Here is a 23,548-nt window from a genome sequence, read left to right as displayed (position 1 = left end):
TCAATTTCTTCATTCCTTCCTTCGGGAGCCGGGTAGATGCAGAACAACTGCCTTTGGAGCAGCCCACGCCGGAGCGCCTCTTTCGCCGTACTCACCGAATAATCTATTTTCACTGAAAATGATGTGATTAGGAAAGTCTTACACCCTCCCCTGACCCCACCGCACCGGAGCGGAGACAGGAAGGCTCCCCAGTCGAGAAAACGTTCAGGTTAAAAATAAATAACTAAATGATAATTAAGCCACCAGTGAGGCAAATACAAAACAAAAGCACCTCGCGAACAAAAACCAAAGGCTTACCTCAGATCCAGACACGCCTCGCCATTACCAGCCGCAGGGAGAACGAAACAGAAACCGGAGCGGTCAAACCAACCCCCAGCCGGGACAAGGAGCTCTGCCCGGCAGCTACCGCAACCTGCCCCCGGGTCAGGGGAACAAGCCGTCTCTATGGCACACAGCTCGGGGCCGCGGGATGCAGTCAGCCGCAGTCCCGCCCTACCTTGCCCGTCTGCTTCCCTCCCCGCCGACTCACCTGGCTGGCAGCGCGGCCGTCAGCTGCCGCCGGCAACAACTTCTGGCCTCACCCTGAGAAGTCGCTACCCCGCAGGGAGGAAGCAGCGCTTCCTGACTACTTCCTCCTTCCGGGCCCGGGGGTGGGATAAGGGCCGACTCGGCCCACTCCCCTCCGCGGCAGCCGGCAGCCGCGGGAGCAAAGCCCGGCGCGCCGGCGCAGAGCCTCCTTTGCTTCGGCGGCAGCGGGAGCGTGCCTGACGTGGCGGGAGAAGCTTCCAGTCGCTCCTAACAGCTCTGACGGGTGGGGCGAGAGGCGCTGGCCCGGGACAGAGGTGTAGCCGCGGGGTGTGTGAACTTAGTCACTGCAGGGTAGAACGGCCTCTTCGCCCTGCAACTGGGGCCGGAGGAAGCCTCCAGGGTACGGAGAGTGTCCGCGGTGGGGCGGGGTGCCCGGCTGCTGAGGGAGGGGGAACGGCAGCTCTAAGCGCTGCAAGGCGGTGGCGTCGTGGAAGAATGGTGATACCGGGGCTGGGTGGTGTCCTGCAGGCCTGCTCCTGGGCTGTGGGAGTTTCCTGGAAGCTTGAGGCGGAGGGAAAGCCGCAGTCGGTCTCTTTCGGTGCCCTGGGCCGGGAGCAGGCAGGGCAGGAAGAGGATGAGAGAGGCTCGGGGGCATCTGTGGGAGCTTGTCTGTCCCCAGTGCACGGGGCTGAGCACTGAAGTTGTCTTTTTAAGGCTGATTTGTTGCTCCTGTATTAAACTATTTCCCTACCTACCATTCAGATCTCTTAAATTTTAGCTTCGTTATACGTGCTCTCAATCCCGAAGGTGTTTTAAATGTTAACAACATATTTTTGATTTGTGTTTGGGTTTTTTTTGGGGGGGGAAGAGAGCCAGAGGTGGTTTATTTCCTACAGGCCAAGGTCAGTGCACACTTCCTAGTACTGACTTTCAAACAGCTCTAAGCTTCGTGCCCTGTGACAGATTAGATTTTAAACAATGCCTTTTACGCCTGTGTGTGACTATGTAAGTATCTCTAATGTTTAAATAGTCGTATTTTGACAAGTAACAAAATGGTGGCAGAAAAGCACAAAGTTTTTGTCTCAGATTGTGCTAAACCGAATCCACCAAGGCTCTGGTCTATTTTGAGCAGCATGGTGAAAGAATTAGACTTAAAAATTCCACTGCCTCCTTCTTGGTTGATTAGAACATGAGGTTGTGTACTCTTTGAAACTGGAGATTCATATTGCTAGAATTCTGTTCAGACCTTCAAAGATGAAATTATGGCTTCCCTTTTACCTAGGTGCAGTGTTTAAATCATCTGTATTTTTCTATTAACTGAAGTCTGTGGCTTTATGGATGACATGAAATCATTACAACAGATTTCTAAGTTAAAGTTTGATTTGCAATCCCATTTTTTAAAATGAGAAAATTCATTTTCCCATTTAAAGTGGAGTAGATAATAATTTAAGAAAATCTACAAGTAAAACAGGATAGTGAAATTGCTGATGAAATAGTGATGAAATTGTGATGGTAATAAACTATAAAAAGAAATATGCTTTCAGTCCTTGTAATTTTTAAATATATCTTGAAGATGGCTTACTGTATAACAGGTGACATATTTCTGGAAATGTAAAAATAGCTAAAGTTTGAGAAGTCAGCTCAGTTTGAGAAAATATGAAAGTGGTGCTCTATAGTATAGAAAACATTTCCATAGTGTCTTATGAAAGTATTATGATACTTCACAGAAGTTGATATAACTAGAAAACATAGTAAACACTGCAGGAAACTTTTTTGGGTGTAACTAAAGGGCAAAATATTATATTTGAGGATATTTAGAAGTAAGTAGTCCTATTTGGTTTTGTTTTTTTCCCTAGAACTCTTTTGCTTCTGCTTGTTTTAAAACACAAAATGTCTGAAGTTAAGCAGAGGAATAAAAGTATTTCTTCATCCAAGAACAATGAAGGTTCACAAAAGGGTGAGACACCAAGTAACTGTGGGAAGCTGGTAAGTTCCAGGACCAGCACTAATCGGAGTTCCTTTTGCATGGACTCACGGACAAGCTTGAGCATGATTTCCCTTGCTGTTTGCCTGGTGCTGACCTGGTAGGTAACCTTCTAAACTGGATTTTAATGTTTTCTTTTGTATTCCATACTGTTAAATCATGGGCAATATGATTAGTTACATTTCTTAAAGTTGTAAGGATCAAGGAAGGAATGGCAGTACTCCCAAGTGTGGAAGCATCAGTGTACGGTAAGAAAGTATAGAAGCTCGATCTGTTCCATCATGCTGGAAGTTTAAAGTTGCCTTGCTCATGAATTCTAAATACCTGCTTTGGAGACTACATCTAACTGTGAAGAGCAACTTTATCTGACAGTAAGTACAACAAGGCTCATTTGGGAGGTAATAAATAATTCAACAGTAGAAGTGAAGTAGGGTTTTATGTAAATAATTTGCACAGCAGGATGGTAAATTGTTCATCAGGTGGAGTCTTCAAATAAAGGTCAAATATCTTTGTAAAGGATGTTTTAGAAGACTTTAGCATCAGTACCTTAGTTCCATCAGAAACTAAGCTTCATACAAAAATGGTTAAATTCTCAGAACTCCAGGACAAGAAATTAGCCCCAATTATTAAACTTTATCTTAATTTTCAGATTGACATCTAAAATTTGTTCTTGTTTTCTGCTTATATCTGGTTTGAATGCATCTAACTACCGTTAGCATTTTAGCTTTTACTAACAATCTATATAGAATATTTTGGATCTTTTGAAACATCTAATTGCTATTCAGTATACTAATAAATATCAACTTATGGAAGCACAAGTATTTTAAGTAAACTCTGTTATTCTAGGTAAAATTGTTATGACTGTGAGGACCCCTCCATAGTCTACAATAAACCTTGTTTTGGGATTGACAACCCTCTAGCAAAATTTGGGGTGTTAGCTTGTTTGTCTCGCTTCTTTTTTAACTGGACAAAGTACTTTCATTTACTGTGAATTTAGGAGCTTTCTAAGCTGTATCTAGAATGTAAATAAAGTACAGGGTTGAGGTCTTTGTTGTCTTCATCATAACAGTAGCTATACAAGCTTTGCTGCAGTGCACCTTATGATCTTGGATGGTTGCGGTTAAACAACATAAGAGTTAACCAGCCTACAGTCCAAAGGCTTCTGTGCATTATTTTATGATGCTTTGCAAGAAAGTCCAAATTAACTTTGTGTATTTTATATCCATGTTAGATTAGATTAAATAATACTGTATCAATAACATGTATTGTAAGATGATGTATTTTGAGCATGTAATGCCCTCCCTATGTCAGCTGTCTTATTGGACATCTTTCCTGTTTGAATGGCATACAGTATAAGAACAAAGCACATCTATGGCTGTTGCCTTATTTTTCTACTGCTATAGGTGTGTGTGTATATATACATATACATAAATATAACTTCAGTACAAAGATAGATCAACTTCATTAAATTCTAGTTTGTTTTTTTTTTTCTCTCATGTATTGATCTAGCAAATTCTGTGAACACAAATCCCTGCAGGAACAGACTGCTGTGAATCAGGTCCCAGAACACTTAATATATGCTACTTCTATAATTTTGTTTACTATTTATTTACTTGCACTTTGCAGGTTCCTGTTTCAGCAGTCAGGTCAATTTGCTGTTATGGAAAAAAAGTATACTTTCTTACAGCAAGAAGCTGAAAAATTCCTGGATGTGGAAAATAAAGTTAACTTAATGTCTGAAAAGGTAAGCAGTAACATCTTAATTGGATAACCTCTGGTGATTATATGCCATTGTTTTACTTTTCTGTCATTTAGGTAAACTTAACTGACTGTCTTTAAAGAAATTTTCGTTAATGTATTCTACTTACCTGTGAATAGGCCTTGGAGAGTATTTCATGTGACTAAATGTGTCAGTTTGTACCATTGTTCAAGTATGTGAATATAGCGGTTGTATCTCGGTATTATTTTTTTAGACACTAAACTATTTTCAGAAACTTGATTTATGCATACTTCATTCTACCAGTACTGTCTTGTGTATAATTTTAAGATACATAGTTTTGAAGAAAATGGATAGGAATTTTTATGTAGTAGACCTTCATAAAAACATGAAGACATAATGAAGTGACAGAAGTAATTTGTGTTTCTATTTTATTTTCCTATCTGCTTGTGACATTATCAAGTGGAACACTTGGGCTGGCTGCTGAATTATTTTGCAGATAATGATGGGAGAACAGCATGACTTATGCCAGTGAAGTTTTAGTACTGAGCTTGTAGTGATGTCATTTATACATGATGTGATGTGGTTATTTATATACTACACATTGCAAGATGTTGCATGGGATTTACATAATGTGATATATTTTACAAAGCAAACAAAAAAAAACAACCCATGGAAAATAAGGGATTGACAACAAAGAAAACTGTGTTTTTTATAGAAATTCAACAACAAACGCTTTCCTGCGACTTCTTCATGCAATGTTAATCAGCAATATTTTAAAGTTGAAGCATGAAAACAAATCACGTAGGAGCTTTGTAACAAGTAATGTGGCTTCTAAGGGTCTTTATTCTGTTAAATGCAAATGGTTTTCTGTCTTACTTTCATGAAGTAGACATGGACATTGTTTTGTGTTACAAATGCAGCTTGAGTCTTCTGAAAGTATCCTACGAGCAGCTGCCTTGCCTGTCTCTGTGATGACTGAGTTTGAGCAGGAAATATCTTCTCTTCATAACATCATAAATGATATTCAGAACAATGAGCGGACTCTCTCTCTGAAGCTGCAGAACATTAATGAGAAGTTCCAAAATGTTACGAATTCCTGGAGAAGAAGCTTGAATGAAATGAACACTAACACCAGTGGCTTAAAATTGGAAGTTAAATCCATACATACAGGAGTTACTTTCCAAATCAATGAAGTTGACCAAAGAATTAAATCCTTTTCAGAAAGAGTAAGAGATTTGGAAGACAGTACAGCCAGAAATATAAAAACACTGAAAAGGCAAGAAGATGAAGAATTCTCTAGAGTTGAGCAAAAGTTGGACTCGCACGCAGAGGCAGTTGAAAAGCTAGAAAAACAACAAAATAGTCTGTCAGCCAAGGGCAGAGACCTGCATCAGAAACTTGCCAACTATGAACCTAAAATTGAGGAGTGCAAGACCCATTTGCCAGCAATTGAAAATGCTATTCACTCTATTCTTAGATTGTCAAGTGAATTGCTAAGTATGGAGAAACAGATACAGGAGTTGACAACACAGCTACATACTGTGGAAAAGGATATGTTGAAATCCATTTCTGATACGGTGGCCATGCAAAAGGTTCTTGAAGGCATGCAGTACAATGACAGCATATTGAAAATTAAGGGTGAAATACTGGTTTTAGAAGAAGTCATGCATGACATTAAAGTATCTTCAAAAGAAATAACTTTGGGGAGCTGTAACTTAGAAAATGACCAGAATGGGGATAAGTGAATTGGGATTTACAGCTTTCATTGCTGAAAAAGCACTTTATAATAATGTGACTCCAGCATAGGTTAAGGATAGCTGAAATATTGTCATTAATGTAAATAGGCATTAGATTGAAAGGCAGAGTTTTTATAAAGAGGCTAAAGAGCAATAATTTTTATTTTTTTTTAAGGAGGAAGGAGTATCATCTTAAGGATTATTTTAGCTTATTTATTAAAAGTTCATTTTTATTAGGAACTAGAAGCAAAATATTTAGCGATAAAGGGGGGAAAGATGTCAAAACTGAAGACATCAGATTACAATTTACATTCAGTTCTCACTGCTTATTTTTTTATATTGTTATGTTTTGTATTATATTCCATGGACAGTTATATTACCATGAACAATTAAGTTATTTCTAGTCAGATACACATGTACTTTGCTTTTAATGTATTATATGCCATAATGTTTTTGTGCTTACAATACGGACTTCTGAATGTCAGAGTTGTTACTGGCATCCACATTATGTGGAAGAACACACCAAGTACATTTTAACAGCTGCAGCTTAGATACAACAGCTTGACAGAAAGCGAGTACCCCTTATGGAGAAACTTGTACTGGTATTTATAAGCACAGGGTTATGTAGCAGCTGGTGTTATCATTCATTTATTTCACCCTGTGCAAATACCCTCCTCAGACCTAATTTCCATCTTTTTCGTACTTCCTGAAATCACAGGCATAGTTTTGTTCTGCCACTGAAGTTGTTGGACTACATGTAAACTGAAGTTCTTATTTACAGATCTTCCTGTTAGGTGGTTCTTCAGCATTTAATTTGAAAGTTTGGTGTGATCAGTCACTGAGGTTTTTGGCTTTTTTTTTGCTTGTTTGGCATTTGTGAGTTAGTTTGGTTTTTCTGGTGCTGTTAGAAACAAGTTTTAACTTCTGCAGAATATTCTCCGTTAGACATGTGACATGTCTGGTATTGCTTTGCATTTCAAAGGGGAAAAAAGCCTCAACAGTGTCACTGACATTGGTTCTCAAAGTTTGGTGAACCAAGGGCTGCAGGAGCAGTTAATGAAAGCCATGGAGTTATGTATTTGGGGGCTGGGAGTACCTAATTTATCCGTTGATCTCTTACGTCTACTAAAACAGGATGCAGTACTACCTGATGTGTCTGATAGTTGTTCACTGAAACTTGGATCTCAAGACCACCCTAAACTTGTGTCTACAGATGTCTGGTTTGATAATTTCCTACTTCTGAACACAGGAAAGTAGATTGCTTAGTAGACAGTATGAACCCACATTTGACTTAATTAGGCTAAAGTTAAATTATTCTGGCTGTGTGCATTCATCTATCTAGAACTCTATTGAAATCTTCACTACAGTTAATGTTGCCTATTCAAGAGACTATTAAGCCAGCACTTCTCAATGTTATAAAGTCTATCAGTTTCACATACTTATTACTTATGTACAGATTTGTATCTGTTTACAGTCATATTCAAATAAAATGTATTGCAGTTAATCACCCTGTCCTTGTGCATAATCTAATTCAGAATAAATTGTTTCTTTTCCAAATTCTGCAGACTTACTGGGGATTGAACAGGAGTGTGTCACTCGGGTATTTTCCTTTCTTCCTCTCAAATTTGAAACCCAAACACCAATTGTTAAAAAAAAAAAAATCACAAATAAGTGAAGTAGCAAATGCCGCTAAAAATCTAGCTATGAGTATCCCATCATTATCACAGCTTTGATGGAGGGTTTTTCTATGAATTATTGTGTCTTTAGACAAAAGAGAACCATGCCTAACTCCTTCAGCTTTTCCTTCTATGACCACCATGTTCAAAATACATATAATGATTACCAAAATAAAACCACATTGATTATGATCCATGATTTTTGGATAAAAGAATTATAGTCAGCTTTCTGAAATGTTTCTAAACTGTGTTTCTAGATCACAGCTGTCATAGGCTTAATACAAAAGATTTCCATAAATCAGAAGATTGCATTTGATCTGTGGTTTCAGAGGTCACGCTGGAAAGGCATATAGTGCCTTCCTCTAATGGTTGTTGTAATAGAAAAAATAATATCTGCATTTGTTACCTATACTGAAAAAAACCCAACTTTGTTACAACGTAAGTGTCCCACAGACAGGGTTTGCATTTGTTTTCAGTATCAGATTAGTAAGATACTGTATTAGATACAGCTTCAATTTTGATATATGTTAAGCTACAAAACTTGTAAAATATTTTTGTTTGTATTCTTTTAGTGTGAAAAGACTTGGAACCTAATGGAACACCTGGAAGATCTTCAAGTAATTTCTCACATTAAACATCTGCAGGAAGATATTTATACAATGAAAACGTGGTCTAATGGCATAATTAAAACCCAAGAAGAACTGCAGAAGAATTTAACAGCCATTTTTCATGCCATTTCAAGTGCTGAACAGAATGCAGCTTCTGTAGCAAAAAACCTAACTTTGACCATTGTGGCAGTAAAAACTGACATAAGGCGCATTTCAGGCCTAGTTTCAGATACTACTGCACTGACAGAAACTTTGCAAACACTAGAAGATAAAGTAGGAAAAGGTGAAAAGAAGACAGTAAAGAACATAGGGGACCTGCTTAGCAGCAGTATCGACCGAAGTACAAAACTACAAAGCATGGCATCCAGTAACACAAGAAAAATTGAGCAAATTCAGACAGCGCTGTCTGAGTTAAAGAGTGATTTTAACAAGCATTCCGATAGACTTCTGAATCTTGAAGGTGACAGAGCAAAAGTTCTGAAGACAGTTACTTTTGCAAATGACTTAAAACCCAAGATGTACAAACTTCAGAAGGATTTTCCCATCTTGGCGCAGTTCATAAATGACCTAACGCTGAGAATAGGAAGATTAGTGGAGGATATATTAAGGTGGGAGAAGGAAATTGCTTTAGTGAATGAGAAATTGGCCAATCTAACAAGAGTTCAAACAGATATCAAAGTTATAAAAGATGAAATAACCAAGATTTCAGACATGAAGTGATCACCGTGAAATGCCACTGCCTAAAGAACAGCAGTTTGAGGAGTGTTAGCTCCATCATGTGTAGTACTCAGAAGGCAGTGTTTAAAAGGCTTTATTTAGAAGTGCACCAAAACTGAACTAGAAATTTGTCCTCTTCCTCAGAAAAGGACAGTCATACTGATTTCAAGGGATAAACTATAATGCGAGCAAAAGAAAACATGTCTCTGTACATGTATTTGTCTCTCTGAAGGGTGTCAGGTGCTACATTTAATAAAATGCTTATTTTGTACAATAAAATAGTGTAAAAACATAAATTCCTGAAGAGCTTTCTTTCATGAAGAAAGCAGGACCCCAAACCAACAAATCTTCAGCTTTCCTGCTCCAAAGAACAAAAAGGTGGTTTCCATATGGAGTTAAGAGTTAACCAAACTGCAGTAGCAATTTAAAAGTTGTCCTCTGTTATGCCTTTAAAATGCAAGTTTATGGGGAGAATGGTTTGAATGGCTTTTTTCCCCACTGTTAAGGATTCTGTTCAGGTATCCCAATAGTGTTAATGATTCACTGTTTCTTAGCCTGTGAAATACTACAGCAAGCAGCAGAACTAGCAAAGAGAAGCTACTTAGGTCCCAAAAGGTTAGACTGATCTGAGCCACAGGCAGTGTTCCTGTGGTGAAGAGCAAGAGTTTATAAGATCTGAGACATCTGAAAATGCAGTAGGCTGCAGACTGAAGTAATGAGATAATGGGAATTGATTTAGCAGAGAAAAGGGAGAAAGGTGAACAGGAATAAAAGTAATTATAACAAACAACTAAGAGAGGTACAGCAATTCAGAAAATCCCTATAAATTATATCAGTAAGTACAAGCAGACAGTACAGCTTTTTAACTTCTCACCAGTTAGTCATACCTGAGCATCCTAGACTCCTAATTGTACAGAAACTACAATCATTCCTCACTACTATCCTCAGAAGGCAGGTGATCAGTAATTTCCCATAATCTGCACAGGTATTATAAAACTCCATTTGCCCTTCAGGTACACACACCTCCACTGTACTAAACAATAAGTTTTAGAGTGGCTTTGTAATTATACAGGTCTAAGGATGAAGGCAAAGCTCTTTCTATGGCAGAAAAGATGAGGCAGTGTTAAGTATTTTACAATTACATTTAAAGCAGGCTGCTCACCTTACCTCCCTGGTTTAGTATTGTCAGTGGTGGGCAAGAGTATCAGCTCAGTGAAACTGCAACCCCTTACTCAGTTCATTTCTAGGGGGGCAATTTTATTAAGTGATTAATAAAATACAATTTTATTAAGTGATTAAGAGATTCAGGCAATAATGGAAAATACAGCTATGACACTTAAAACGTTTCATCCCAGGCAGCTGAATCTTTAACTAGGTATGCAGGTATAGGAATGCCCAGTAACAGCCTTGCCAGCAACTTACAAAGGGAACAAACAAAACAATCATCCCAGCAATTAGGTGATCAGTGCTGAAACACAACATGAGCAAAGTAATCCAAACACATTTAAACACCAGAACATCAGCTCAGCCAAGAAGTTTCTACTAGCAACATCCTCCTCCCAAATCACTCAGAGTTACAGAAATCATATTCTGTAACAAGGCCATGTAGCTACTAAACTTAGCTACTCAAGGTACTCGTATTTGCTATAAAAAAAGGATGTTTATTGTTTTCATTGTGGACTACATAATTTCTGTGTAGAAATGTAAGCGAATTACAACTATTTGTATTATTACAGCCTGTTTTAAAATGATATGCAACAAACATTTCAGCACGTATCAGCACATTTGATCTGTAATACAACCTGATACAGACACAGGGGATGGAGTTATTACTCCAAATTTATATAGGCAGTATGATTTAAACCAGAAAGCTGATCTCAGCTCCAGTAACAGCAAGAAAGGATGTTTTGATGTTTTCTCCTTCATAAAACAATATACACAAGCAGCATATACATAAGCCATGTTTTAGAAAGCACTTTGGGGTGTAGTGACTGGTCTGGGGTTTCCCAAAATCAAAATGGAGTGCTCCTCAATACAGAATTTCCCCTGCAACATCCTTCAAAAGCACCACCACTCCCGCACCCCGTCTGCCCAGCTTTCAGAAGACACACCACACATTTTGTATAAAGCAGTTATAAAGTTGACCTTTTAAATGAATTTTAGTACTGCACTTTTCCCACTGAAGTTTATTTAGAATACCGGTAGGTTGACCCTCTAGGTGATGAAGTGTATGTTAAATCCCTTCATCACAAGAATCCAAACAAGCCCATGGCTGAACATTAATGAAGTCAGCACCTGCAAGGAAATTCTCTCTTATGTTTTCCATGAAACCTAGCATTAAAAGTAGCACTGTTTTCCCTTTCTTAGCTACAGAAGAAAAGGGGAACAGCCAGCTGCCCCTTGTTGTCTTATCTCAGATTTACCCTGATAAAATTATCTCAACATCTTTGAAAAGATAGTTTCAGGTCTACCCTCAAGCAACGAGTAAATAGGATTTCAGATTCCCCAATTACTTCATATTTACTGCACATTACTGTATTTAAATTGGATGCACAAGAGACCCGATTCTAGAGAAAAGCTGCACAATTTCGCTCCAGAATAAGTCTTGAGAAACATAGATTATCACTGAATTACCTGACAATCAGACTACCGCAATTGCATGAGCCCAATTCATCTTGCTTCTCTGCCAGCCTTAAAATTTGACAAAAGTACTTCACTTTCCCAGGATTAAAAGAAACTTGAGATGTTTTCCAGAAAAAAAACAAACAAAACACAAAAGCCTCCCAGGATAAAACACACCTTTAAAGAAACTCTGATATTCAGTACACAAAAGCAATACTATTTTTTTCTACCAAGTTGAACTAAATACAAAAGTTAACTTCAAAAGCTGACTGTATACCAATGGGCTTGACTGATACAAGGTCAAGTCATAGTTAACACTTCTCAAAGGAAGCTTTTATGTAACAGATTATTAAATGCTCCTAACTTCAAAGCTTCCCACTCTCAATGGGGCTATGAGATGTACGTACTTGTATCATGAAATACATTTAATTCAGCACCAAAATTCTTGTACAAATGGTTCATTTCAATTTACAGGATTTGACTTTGCTGTTTAATGCAGTTAGATACCAACCCCTCTAATGTGTCTAGTGTTATGGTGACAAGAAAATAGAGCAGTTTTAGGCTTGTTTCAATATTTTGCAAGGTAGCAATTCAAAATAAGGCTCAACTTGCTTGTTTAGCATTAACCATCCAAAATCTTGGAAGCTGGAGGGTTTTCCCAGAGGGTAAGAAGCTCAACACTAGGTAAAACAGTAGCAGGAACATCAGACTCCAGCTAGATGCAACGGTCAGTCCTTATGCTACTCCAGTGTCACCTGCTTTAATTGCTCTTTTGACTCTGAAAGACACAAGAAGCAGCAGCAGTGCAATGCACATGAATGCCAGGTTCAGTATTGTCAGCTCAGATGCTGAAAGGCAGAATATCCAAACAGTTTTGCACAAAAGACACTTGAGCTCCAGCTCTACTAAGCAAATAAAGTAGTGCTGGTTATGGTGAACCCTTTATATACTATTCGGCATTTCCTGGATTTTTCTCAATGTGATTATCATCTGTGTGTTTTTGAATAGCCACAAGGCAGCATGCTCACCTTTCTGTAAAGTGCTGGGAAAAAATTCACTGCCTTAGAACACTGCATGAGTGCTTCCACTTCATGCCTAGAAGCCTAGATTTCCTCGTTAAAGATAAAAAAAAAAAAAAAAAAAAAAGGAAGTATGGCTTCTTGCACTGCATTAGAGCATTGTTCAAACAAAACGTCACATTCAACTAATTGAGGGGAAAAAATACATATAAAAAATGTATCAAACTCCAGGAGTACCAAGTGTAGGGAAAGCTGTCAAGTTAATGCAGAATTTGACAAAGAGGCAAGTAATTTTCCTGTAAAGCTGTAGTAAGCTTTTAGTGGTCAGGTATCTTTGAGAATCTTTATTAACATCAGCTTTTCTTTTATTAAGGTAGCAGGCTACAGTTTAATTCCACAGTACAACCAGAAGCACTGAGTTCTTTGGTGTGGTTCAAAGCCAACAGAAGCAGAAATTAAAGTTAGTCTACGTTAGTTATATTGGGATGACCACCCTGAAGCAGAAACAGCTCTATTACATACAAGGCTCCTTTTATCTCTATAGAGAACACCCGTAACATAACTAGGAGGCCATGTCAGACTCAGCTGCATCTCAACCATTCAGCTATTCTACAGTAGCAGCTTATTACAGGCAAATCCAATGTTAGACTGAAAGTGCATAGAACTGCAGTTAAGTTTGTGCAGTTCTGCAAGGATAGGTTCTTGGCACTTCTCTAGAAACAGTGAAAACCTATTTCTATTACAACTGTTTCACAATTCGCTAGTTCCTGAAGTGCAGATTACTATTTTTATTATTATTTGGGGGGATGAGGTGGGAGGGAGTATTTGAGGTACCTGCTGCTACGAAATGGAGTTTACAGATGCAGTAATAAAGAGACACTAAGCACTCTCTTTCGCATTTATTTCAGGCAATGACAGTGGTAGAATTTAAACCCTCATGTGGGATGAGGGCACAGCCAATAGTAGTATCATATACAGTTTGTTTTCTACATAGTCAAATATATAAAAGTTTCATGAAACTCATCACTGGGAGGGCCAGTACAGTCAGTCCATGAGTTGTCTACTCTGTTAGACCAAGCTTCTTCTTCAGAGATTCTGGCATTTCCGGTGGAGGTGGACGAGGAAGTCTGAAATAAACCTTCACAGAATCATATATGAACCACTGTAGTGCAGTCAGGGTACCAATCATAATGATACGGGCAAACAGACCCTTCCATACACCTGCAGAGCAAAACAAAAAGCATGAGAGGTGTAAGACGACAGGAAAAAAAGAAATCCCCGCAAAACACAACATGCCATAAATGCTTGATCCAAAATACACGAAAAGAAAGATGTACCTTTGAATCCAAGCCTCTGAAGAACCTGTGAAGCAGAACTGCCCTTTTCTTTGTTCAACACAGACACTACAGAGTCAGCAGGATGGGACACAATAGCACAGAACACACCAGCTGAAAGAATAATTTGACATTAGTTCTGTGGTATTTTACCTGTACTGTAACTATGTACACATGAAGTACAACTACCTAAAACACCTTCTAATAAATTGCTAATAAATTGCACAGAAGTTATGTCAAGCCTCTTAGTATCCTAAAACTGCACTTTCTAAACTTGGACATTAATACTGGTAATATACAGCAACAATTAAGAGTATTGTCCTACTACAGACCCATCTGCCACTTACAGATTAGCGTGGGTTTTTTTCCCTGCGCATTTAAAGTTGTATGTAATTTCTCTCATTCTAGTCACATCTAGTTGATATTCTGAAAAGGGACAGGCTTACAGATTGCAGTAGTCCATTAATGAAGTGTAACACTTAAAAGATTCCTTACCAATATAGCCTGCCACAAATGTGACTACCAGTTGTTCTCCTTTTGTACATTCATTTCGTGGCTTGGGAACGACATACTTGTAGAGAGCTTCAACAGTACGTTCAAAGCAGGCGAATTTCATCATTGTGTATGGAATCTGTCTCATCCATAATGGAGCAACACCTTTATAGAAACTTAACCAGAGAAAAGCCAAATTCAGCTTGATTTTCTCCAGCACTTAAGGTACATTTCTAACTCGGTGCGTGCATTAGCCTACTGTTGCTATCAAGCATGTAACTTCTAATTACTGACACTGTAAGGCTTAAGTGTCTCAATAAATACAGAACAGAAGTTTAAGTTTTATTAGCTCCCGAGTACTAACTTACAACAGCAACATGAATTAGAATTTACCTGACCCCTATGCTGCCCGGCTATTTCTGTAATCACTTCAGATCCCAGAACACTGCACTAATGCAGTACTGATACAAGTGCAGTAAGGCTTATGTCTGCATACCAGCCAAGTCCTGATAGCAATAAATGACTTGTATATTTACAGCCATTTTTATCAGAACAGAAAGCTAACATGCAGTTATATTACTCTTACATGCCAATGACTCAAGCATCTTTGACTGTACAACCAAAAAGTTGCTGAGTATCTCTGACTGGGACTGCTAGAAACTGAAGTTATCCAGCAGAACTCAGCACAAAGATACTCACAAAGATGGATCTAAGGAGCATGTGGAATTAACAGTCAGTATTACATGCTAAAGCCACAATTAGTTTTAACAACAGTTCTTAATTAGGAAAAAAAACCCATCAAGATCCTGAATAAAAAATAAAAATTAAAATCAAGAGATACTTACGCCCAGATGCCTTCTTCTCCAAACATTTTAGGTACAGCCTCCCGCAGAGTGTTAGCATATCCAGGCTGTGTCTGAATTCGAACTTTAGCAGCTTCCATTGGCGCCAGAGCAATGTCAGCAAAAAATTCTGCGCTGGCAGATGCAGCTAAATATAGTGAAGTACGCCACAAGTATGCATTTTCCTGAAGTGAATTTAAACACACAGTTTTGTTAATGAATCATGCTTTGTGAATACTCTGTGTTACTAAATACTACAATAAACAGACTCTCACGTAAACCACTTAAGGCTTACCTCTCCCAGCATGTTGCCGTACAGGATTTTGAAAACTTCATAGAAACCAAATTTACAAAGCCCCTGCATGGAATATCCAAAAAAGGTTGGAGCCCAACCTTTAGCCAAGCCACGAACACCATCTTCCTTGATTGTCACTGAAAATCCATTGAAGATGCTCTTGTATTTTTGTGGATCAACCTAAACAGAATAGGCAGTTAATTGCTTGATATAGCTTACTACTTCCCTCTCAGCCCCCCCACCATCTGAAACATAAAATTCTTAAATTCCTCATACAGCTGGCTTCCTACAGTTCCTGGACAAATGATATACTCAAAAGGTTATACTAATGTAACTGCAAGGGTTATTTGCTAGTCTCAAGCCCTTACTTTAACAGCCAGTATGTTCCTCAGTAACTAGGAACAAACCAACCATGTGAATTTTGCTTTACATTTATTCTCCACATCAAAATAAGACTTTCTGTAACAAAAAGATTTACTGAAATCACTATTCTAACCCTGTCAGTAGTGTAGTTATATAATTCTGTTTAGATCAGATTCTTTCAAAATTTGATAGCTTCTGTCAGCAATCTCAACCACTTTACACACCTATCAACACCCAGGTGTTGCCACAAACCAAGCCTGACAATTCACCTGATTCTTAATCAGAAAAGGTTAGTATGATCCCTCTATCCAGTCGAAGTCAGATAGAGCAAAGCAGATCAAAGAGTACTCAAGAACTTCTATACTTGCACTGTGACGTCAAAGTAAAGGGTACATACAAATTATTTTCTGCACACAAAACTTTTGAGCTGTTTTCATTAATAACTCATTGGAAATTTTAACAGACCAATCTGAGTAAGTACGTAATCCTGTCAAATTTTAAGTCTCATCATAATGTTAATTTTCATATATGACATCATCTAACATTTCCTCAGAGAATAAGGAAGGTATCAAATAAGAAGTTTTAGGAGTACATCATCCTGTCAAATTTTAAGTCTCATCATAATGTTAATTTTCATATATGACATCATCTAACATTTCCTCAGAGAATAAGGAAGGTATCAAATAAGAAGTCAACTAACGATTTTAGAAAGAGGTATGAAACATGCATGCCAACCTGGAGCGACTATTATTTTGTCTTGCAGTCTGGCAAGAACTTACTTGAGACCTAGTTCACCTGAACATCCAGAACTTCGTAATACTGGGTATTTAATTGGGTACTGTAAAATAAGACTATGTTTGTGTCATAATCATGCTTAATTACCATCTACATAAAAGGTGACCTCTTCTTAAAAAAACCTAAGAGCAGGCAAAGGGCCTCTGCCTGGAACAACTAGGAAGGATCAGCAAGGTGCTTTGTACTGGATCTGTACAGAGATACATGCTGACAGATTTTACAATATAACACCAAGAATCCACACCTTCCTCTAAGTGATGGAGAAGAAAGGGGAAGTGTCACGACCCTTGCCATGTTGAGGAACCCAGGACCAGCAGCCCAAACTGAGCACACCGACCACACAGCTGAAGCCTGGAAAGCATGAGGCCTCGCTCCAGTTGTATATGCAGCACTGTGTCTCTCTCAAGACTTCTGCCTGTTAACCCAATCTGGAGTCAAATTAACAACTGAGATGTTGTATCTTCTCTACCCATGATCAATCAATCTCCTCAGGAAACTCAACCTTAGGTATGGGTAGTCAAGGTACCTATCTTGTATTCTGAAGTCCGTAACAATGAAAGAGTGTACTTAAGCTACATTTTCAATAATAAAACGCATACAGAGCTACAACTACAGCTATTCCCCACCAGCAGTAACAAAGAATTCCTACAGTCAACCTGTTCTTGATGCAAATTTTGTAGAAAGCAGCACGCTGCCCTCAACTGAGGTACTCTGTTTTACAGAATTACTAGTTTCAGACCAGAACCTCAGGTGCTCTCAAGTATGTGAAAAAGGTTCTCTTACAAAGAATGCTAAATAAAGGCCTTCCAGAATAACACCATTTTAAAGAACACCACATTTGGTATTCCTAATGTCACTAATAGGTCTTGTTAAATTCATTGTTCCCTTCTAATGTGTTCTAGCGTTACAAAATAGCCACTTTAACAGTCAAGAGTCAGCCTATGCAAAAGGGAAGTCATTAACTACCGTATTTCCAGAAATTCAGAAGTTTGCTTAAATTTGTTTTTCTTGAGGCACAGATTTGCCTGAATAAATCCAGTAGTACCTTTCTATCTACAGCTGTTCACTAGATGATTTTACTGTGGAAACTGGTACTGCAAATTAAGTGTGATGTGATGATACCCCTTTCAATTCTATCAAGAACCACTTCAAGAGTAACCACAAGCACCGATGGCTTTACCAATACCATATCAAGTTTTGCCCATTCTGTTCAAAGTGGCATTATCATAAAGTACCCAATCCATAAATCATGCACTGATAATCCACAATGTTAATGGATCAAATTATACATGCATGCCACTTCAAGCTAAAATCCCCCAGATCTTCAGAACAGCAAAGATATTATTTTCTTTCTCCGATAGCACATAGTGCTAGAGAGCCTACCAGCCAGTGAAGAGTAACATCATGGTAGGTGCCTTTCAGCAGTCCAAACGTATACTGAATCCAGCCAAAAATAATTCACCCAGATTATCTTAAATGCTTCTGCCTTGTTAGGCTCACAACAGCAGAGTTAATTCATGTTTACTCACTTCCTATCCTCCAGAAAAATTTAGTGTCCCTACTGCAAACTCTTAATGTGCTGGCTACAAAGAGAAAAAGCTTAAGAAATTTTAAAGTTAATACAAACCTGCATACGACATTTCACTAAATCCAGAGGTACAACAGCAGTGTGCGTCAGGCCACAACTTAGGACCCCACCAACGCCACAGAGAGCATAAAACTTGAGCGAGCCATATTCACAACTGTATTCTGCAGCAAAAAATAAAAGACACACCATGCTTTTGCATAAACTCCATGCACTGTTAGACAATATGTCCAGGGGATAGCTTATGCCTCCAGTTCATTAGTAGATTAAATATACCACGCTAAACACACTTCGTCAATGCTACCGCATACCGACATGCAGCACAAACCTGCATTCTGCATTTAACCAGGTCTAGAGGAACGAGTGCTGTATGTGTTGTTCCACAGCTAATAATCCCACCAAGGCCACAAAGCAAAAAGAATCTGTTCGAGCCATATGCACAGCTGTATTCTAGTTAATTGGAAAAAAAAAATATATAGGATCAATCATAAATGGCAAGAAAGCACAGAAAAGAAATAAAATTGAGTGCTACCTTCTTAAAAGTACTACACTGAAATAATCTCCCATGCTGTATTATTCAGCTGTAGTGTTATACTCAAAAATAATTCCCTTGCTTTGAATTAGCACCTGTTGGACTGACAAGATTTGGTTCTAAGCCTTTGAAATTGAGTTTGTTCCTTAATAAATAAATGAAAATAGCGATGGAAGAAACAGTCAAATCCTAGCACTCAGCACACTTAAACCATAGAAATGCATCTCAGAGGCTGCTAACAGAAATTATGACTCAGAGCTGCAATGTCCAACATTTCCTTACATCAAAGAATTAACCAAGAGTAGTATTTCTCTAGTATTACAGCTTCTTTGGTTAAATATTCTATGATAGTACAACTTACGTATTTAAGTAGAAACCATACTGAACTACAAGATCAGCACCGGATTTTTTTTCTTTATGCAGATACCCGTTCAGTTATTATTATTCAGTAATACAGATTCTTTATACAGATTTTATTTCTTTTCAGTCTAAAACAGAATCTCAGACTTATACAGCTTCTGTTTAGTGAAACTGCATGTTATTATCCCATTCAATGCCTATAAACAAGGTTCATGAAAGAATCTTCCCCATCACGTTTAATCAAGGATACTTCATTTGCACTGCTCCATACAGTAATATGTATAAAACCATCCAGTCTTAAAAGAACAGGTTATTATTTTTCATAAATTCCAATGAGGCAAAGCTACTCGAGCTAGAAAAAAAAAAAAAGGATCAGTTTCCCTCTTCCATTTTTGAAAAAGCTACAGAGGGTATGATTAGAGGCAACTAAGAAGCAATTTTTTTTATTATTATTTTTACAATTAACAGTATGAAATAAGCATGAGGTAGCAGCACCATTCTGCTATTATACTTAGCATTTTAAATACATAAGCAAAAGCAATATACTGAATATAGAAAACAATACATTACATAGAAAATATTCCCCAGAATACAAACAGACAACCTAGGTTCTTTTGCTGTTAAATCTAGTGGTGTTACTTCAATATAATAGAACAGACATTAGTGTTACAGCAACTTAATAAGAACTATCCTCACAAAAACACTAATGAAAATCAAAAGTCAGCAAAACCCTATCTTATTCAGAGCTTCTGAGAATTTCTTTGGGCTTTTTTTGCTTCTGTAACAAATTCCTTCATGAACATCAACAAAAATTTACAACTACATTCAACAGCATCAACAGAGCACCAGTTAACACTAGCAGGCTTTTCCAGCTTCTAGCGTTGCTTGAGGGAACTTCTTCCCTCAACTACTGCAGGCTTTGTATTGCCTGTTATATTCATATTTCTCACCTTACTCTTCATAATTACTCAACAAGGCAATAGATACTTTACTTTAAAGTAACAAATACTGAAACACAGACACCATATTAAGCCTATACTTGAAGGTTGAAATCAGTTAATCAGAATAATGCATAACCTATGAGTATTTTTTTTAAATTGAGATACTGCTCAAGACTAACTATGCTGGTCCAGGACTTACACATGCCTCTAAAATAGGTTAGTTATGCTAGCAGACTTGCAGACAGTAGTAATATTCTGCTTACAATTTGCTAGTATGACTTGTTAAACACAAACACAGTTTTCTATGAAGGTGTAATCAAAGAATGGACTCTTGAGTCTGTATTTCAGGGCAGCTCTGTCTAGCCGAATCTTTGGCCTGCTGCACAACAGTACTGCAGCAGTTACCATGATGCCCAGATATCAGAAGTGCTCATTCACATTCCCTTTTTCACAATAATTTACTGTTACAAGTGATACTCCTCAATTGACAGATAACTGTAGAAGTCACAAAAAACTAGAGCTTTATGTACCTGCTTTATTACAATGCTACTATTCAGACTGATCTGCTGGCCAGGTGTTCAAAAACAAGTAATTAGGAAAAGCAAGCCAGTACTGATTAGGCTTCAGCTCTTTACAGGTACCTAAGTTTGTAATGGTATAGCAATACTACGGAAAGAAAGCCATTCGACATACCAGGCTTTCTGTTTTAAAAGAGTTAAATTTCCTAAAGACTGTTACATGAAAAGAAAACTGGATAAGCATGTAGTACAGAGAGCAAGAAAATTATTCTGACATACCTAGAAGCTGACTTAGGACAAACACCCTGATGCTACTCAAACACGAACATACAGCCCAAAAACTTGTCAACCTATTAAGATAGCTACATCATAATTATTTGATTTCTCTGCCTCTGCTCTAACACATTAACAAAGGCAAATTCCAAGAGCTGATCATAAACGACTTTGTGTCTGAACTATGCTACAGTTAATGCTCTGAGGCGAGCTCAAAAGACCTTGTGGTTTGTACTGACTTTGTATGACCTTGTGTAAGCTCAGATATCTTCTGAAACCTGTGAACCTCCAACACAAAGGCTAGAGAACCAACTGGTCCATGAAAGAAAGAACACAGCAGAAAAAACTATAAAGAATAAGAAAATCTGGATACCTTTGACAGCATATGCTTTCAAACAGGATGAAGATAATGCTTCACACTTTCAAGAAATAAGTGCACCCACTGAATAGATTCAGCATATCAAAGAATAATTTATGGCTTTAGCTAGCAAGCAAGATTATCACACTGAAAGCCAGAAGTACTTTCTTGAAAAGGTAATAAAATCCAACAAGTTTATCTCTCACATATCATATGAATGTTCATGCAAGAGCATTAACATACTTCAGTAACCACAGTACTTCAGAGAAGTATCTTGCCAGAAGTACTACTGCAATCTTTTTTTTTTTTATTAAAAGTGGAGGAATGCTTTTAATTTATCAAAAGCTTAAAATAATTAGAATTTTAACATCTACCTCCACTATTAGTAGTATCATCAAGGTTTGATCAGTCCTCGAGGCTGCAAGCCCAGAAGAGCCACCAAACGCACTCTTGGCCCCGAAACAAATTCCATCAGCGATCTCTCATTATTCCAATCCAGCACCTTCCCCTGTCCTTCCCCGGTAACGTCGGATCCCCGCTGTCACTTAGTACACACCGCACGTGGAGCGGAAGCTGCCACCAGCGCCTCCGCCGCCCGTGCCCTTCCTCGTCCTCCAAGCGAGAGTAGGCCCAGCGCCCGCTACAGAGCCGCTCCTCCCCGGCCCGGCCGAATCCCGTAAGCGTTAACCCTCCTTCTGCCACCCCAGGCTTAGCAAGCCCGCGTGAGCGGAGATCGGGCTGGCTGGGGTGCCTTCCCCGCCCGCGGGCCTCGCCACGGTATTCATCCCTCCCGCCCGCTCTCACCTTCACTGGCGGATGCGGCCGCCAAGCTCCGCCGCGTGGTGGGCGCCTCGGTGGACTCCGCTCGCTTCCTCACCCCATCCTGGATCGGCTGGAAATGCGGCGCGTAGAAGGGGTTGAGCCGGGCGAGCGGCGCGATGGAGGAGAACATGGCGACCTGAAGCGGGCGAAAAGAGCAGAACAGCGTGGGACTGCGGGACCATCCACGGGCCCGGACAGCTAGTCCCGCACCCAAGATAAAGCCCGTCGCCCCAGGGCGAACAGCGGGTACCGGCGAGCGGGCAGCCCCACGCTGTCCTGACTCACCTCCTAAGATGGCGGCAGCTCCCGCAGAGGCTGACCGCGGGCCCGGCTCCGTCACTTTGTCCTTCGCCGGCACAAGGGGCGGAGTCACAACCCAAGAAGCTGCAGAGCGATTGGTAGAGACGCGCTGCCAACCGGCAATACCGCGCACGCGCAACACCGACCAACACCCTTCGCCTTTCCCCCTCCCGCTCTTCACGGCTGCACTCCGCGCCGGGGGAGGGGAGTGGTCGGGTCAACCTTCATGCCGGGGCTACTGGGCTGCGCCGCAGAGGACGGGCCACTGGCTGCGCCCCACAGCTACCGGTCGGTTCACGGGCCGGTCGGCTGCCCCGTGCCCTTGCCTAGGTCAGGCGAGCGCAGCAGAGCTGCGACAGGCCTGAGGAAGGCTGTGACTTGGTGGGTAACTCGGAAGGGAGGTACTGGTGCACCCTTCCTGTTAAACTCTGTGCCTGAACTTCTGAGCCTTCCTTCGTACTGCCCGTATCTGGGCGCTTGCTAGCCAGTCCGCAGAGCTACAGCCCGGGGCAGTGTCAAACTGGAAACACTCACATACTCCTGCTCCAACAGCCTGCTTCTAGCACTAGCAAGCTGTTCCTGGTTCACAGTGCAGGCGACAATCACACCCAGAGTTTAAAGAAGTCCATCTCTGTTCACTCACAGCTAGTGATGCTTCCTGGCAAAGCTGCAACAAGCAACTCCTTCAACAAAAGCCGCACCCCTCTGGCCAGGCCCCTGCTGCAGCACCATGCAAGATCCAGCACAGAGGAGGCCCACAGCCTCTACAACTGCATTTCTCCTTCCAATGGCAAGCCTGCAAGCTAGCAAGGGCATGTGGTACAACAGCTACAGCTGCTGCCAGAATAATTGTGAGATACTGTTTTGTTACAAGTGGAATGTTATTTAACAGAACACCCATGCTTACCCTTAACTACCTTAAACTACACTCTTGTAACAGTGTGATTTCACTCATTTTAGTAGATTTACACAGTCCAAACCAGTGCAACACAGTTCAGCTCTCTGGTTATTGAGAGATGAGAACTCCCAAGTTCTCACTATCTGACTCATACCCCTTCCACTGCAGTGCTCCATAGCACAAGCACAGCAGACAGCGCAGCAGGCACACACTGAACATCCCAGCTATTG

At 39.7% G+C, this 23,548-nt stretch overlaps 3 protein-coding genes and 1 non-coding gene across 9 annotated transcripts in view; 1 reads left to right on the top strand and 3 right to left on the bottom strand.

Annotated features, from left to right (window-relative positions):
* The window catches only part of APAF1 (apoptotic peptidase activating factor 1), a 30,968-nt gene extending 30,287 nt beyond the window's left edge, over positions 1–681 (bottom strand). For 2 of the 4 annotated variants that reach the window (XM_061357178.1, XM_061357188.1), the window contains exon 1: positions 530–675. The gene's annotated coding sequence lies outside the window, so the exon portion shown is untranslated. Of the gene's footprint in view, positions 1–529 lie in introns of all 4 variants that reach the window. The other 2 variants (XR_009726105.1, XM_061357199.1) reach the window with 2 other exon arrangements.
* A 127-nt stretch (positions 682–808) lies between these two features.
* IKBIP (IKBKB interacting protein) lies at positions 809–9,239 on the top strand. Of its 2 annotated transcripts, none has more exons than XM_061357064.1 (4): positions 809–928; positions 2,385–2,612; positions 4,139–4,256; positions 8,217–9,239. In XM_061357064.1, the coding sequence occupies exons 2-4, from the start codon at positions 2,419–2,421 to the stop codon at positions 8,970–8,972; spliced, it is 1,068 nt and encodes a 355-aa protein (XP_061213048.1). In that variant the 5' UTR covers positions 809–928; positions 2,385–2,418; the 3' UTR covers positions 8,973–9,239. The 2 variants fall into 2 exon arrangements, with proteins under 2 accessions (XP_061213048.1, XP_061213040.1); XM_061357056.1 differs by lacking the exon at positions 8,217–9,239 and adding an exon at positions 5,153–6,488.
* A 4,255-nt stretch (positions 9,240–13,494) lies between these two features.
* SLC25A3 (solute carrier family 25 member 3) lies at positions 13,495–22,559 on the bottom strand. 2 transcript variants are annotated; one of them, XM_061357042.1, is made up of 8 exons: positions 22,406–22,559; positions 22,103–22,256; positions 18,645–18,766; positions 15,574–15,753; positions 15,282–15,463; positions 14,440–14,612; positions 13,948–14,058; positions 13,495–13,831 (listed from the first exon to the last, which is right to left on the bottom strand). In XM_061357042.1, exons 2-8 carry the CDS (start codon positions 22,248–22,250, stop codon positions 13,671–13,673), a joined length of 1,077 nt encoding a protein of 358 aa, XP_061213026.1. In that variant the 5' UTR covers positions 22,251–22,256; positions 22,406–22,559; the 3' UTR covers positions 13,495–13,670. The 2 variants fall into 2 exon arrangements, with proteins under 2 accessions (XP_061213026.1, XP_061213016.1); XM_061357032.1 differs by lacking the exon at positions 18,645–18,766 and adding an exon at positions 18,359–18,480.
* LOC133218400 (small nucleolar RNA SNORA53) lies at positions 14,920–15,159 on the bottom strand. Its single transcript, XR_009727144.1, has one exon. It is a non-coding gene; the product is annotated as a small nucleolar RNA SNORA53 (small nucleolar RNA).
* Positions 22,560–23,548: the final 989 nt, after the last annotated feature.

Source organism: Neopsephotus bourkii, unplaced genomic scaffold (genome assembly GCF_033783945.1).
Source record: "Neopsephotus bourkii isolate Nb327-2 ecotype Australia unplaced genomic scaffold, CSIRO-AGI_Nbou_v1 NB_107, whole genome shotgun sequence".
Taxonomy (NCBI): Eukaryota; Metazoa; Chordata; class Aves; order Psittaciformes; family Psittacidae; genus Neopsephotus; species Neopsephotus bourkii.
Note: the sequence above shows the minus strand (reverse complement) of the source record. Positions and strands in the feature narration are given on the sequence as shown.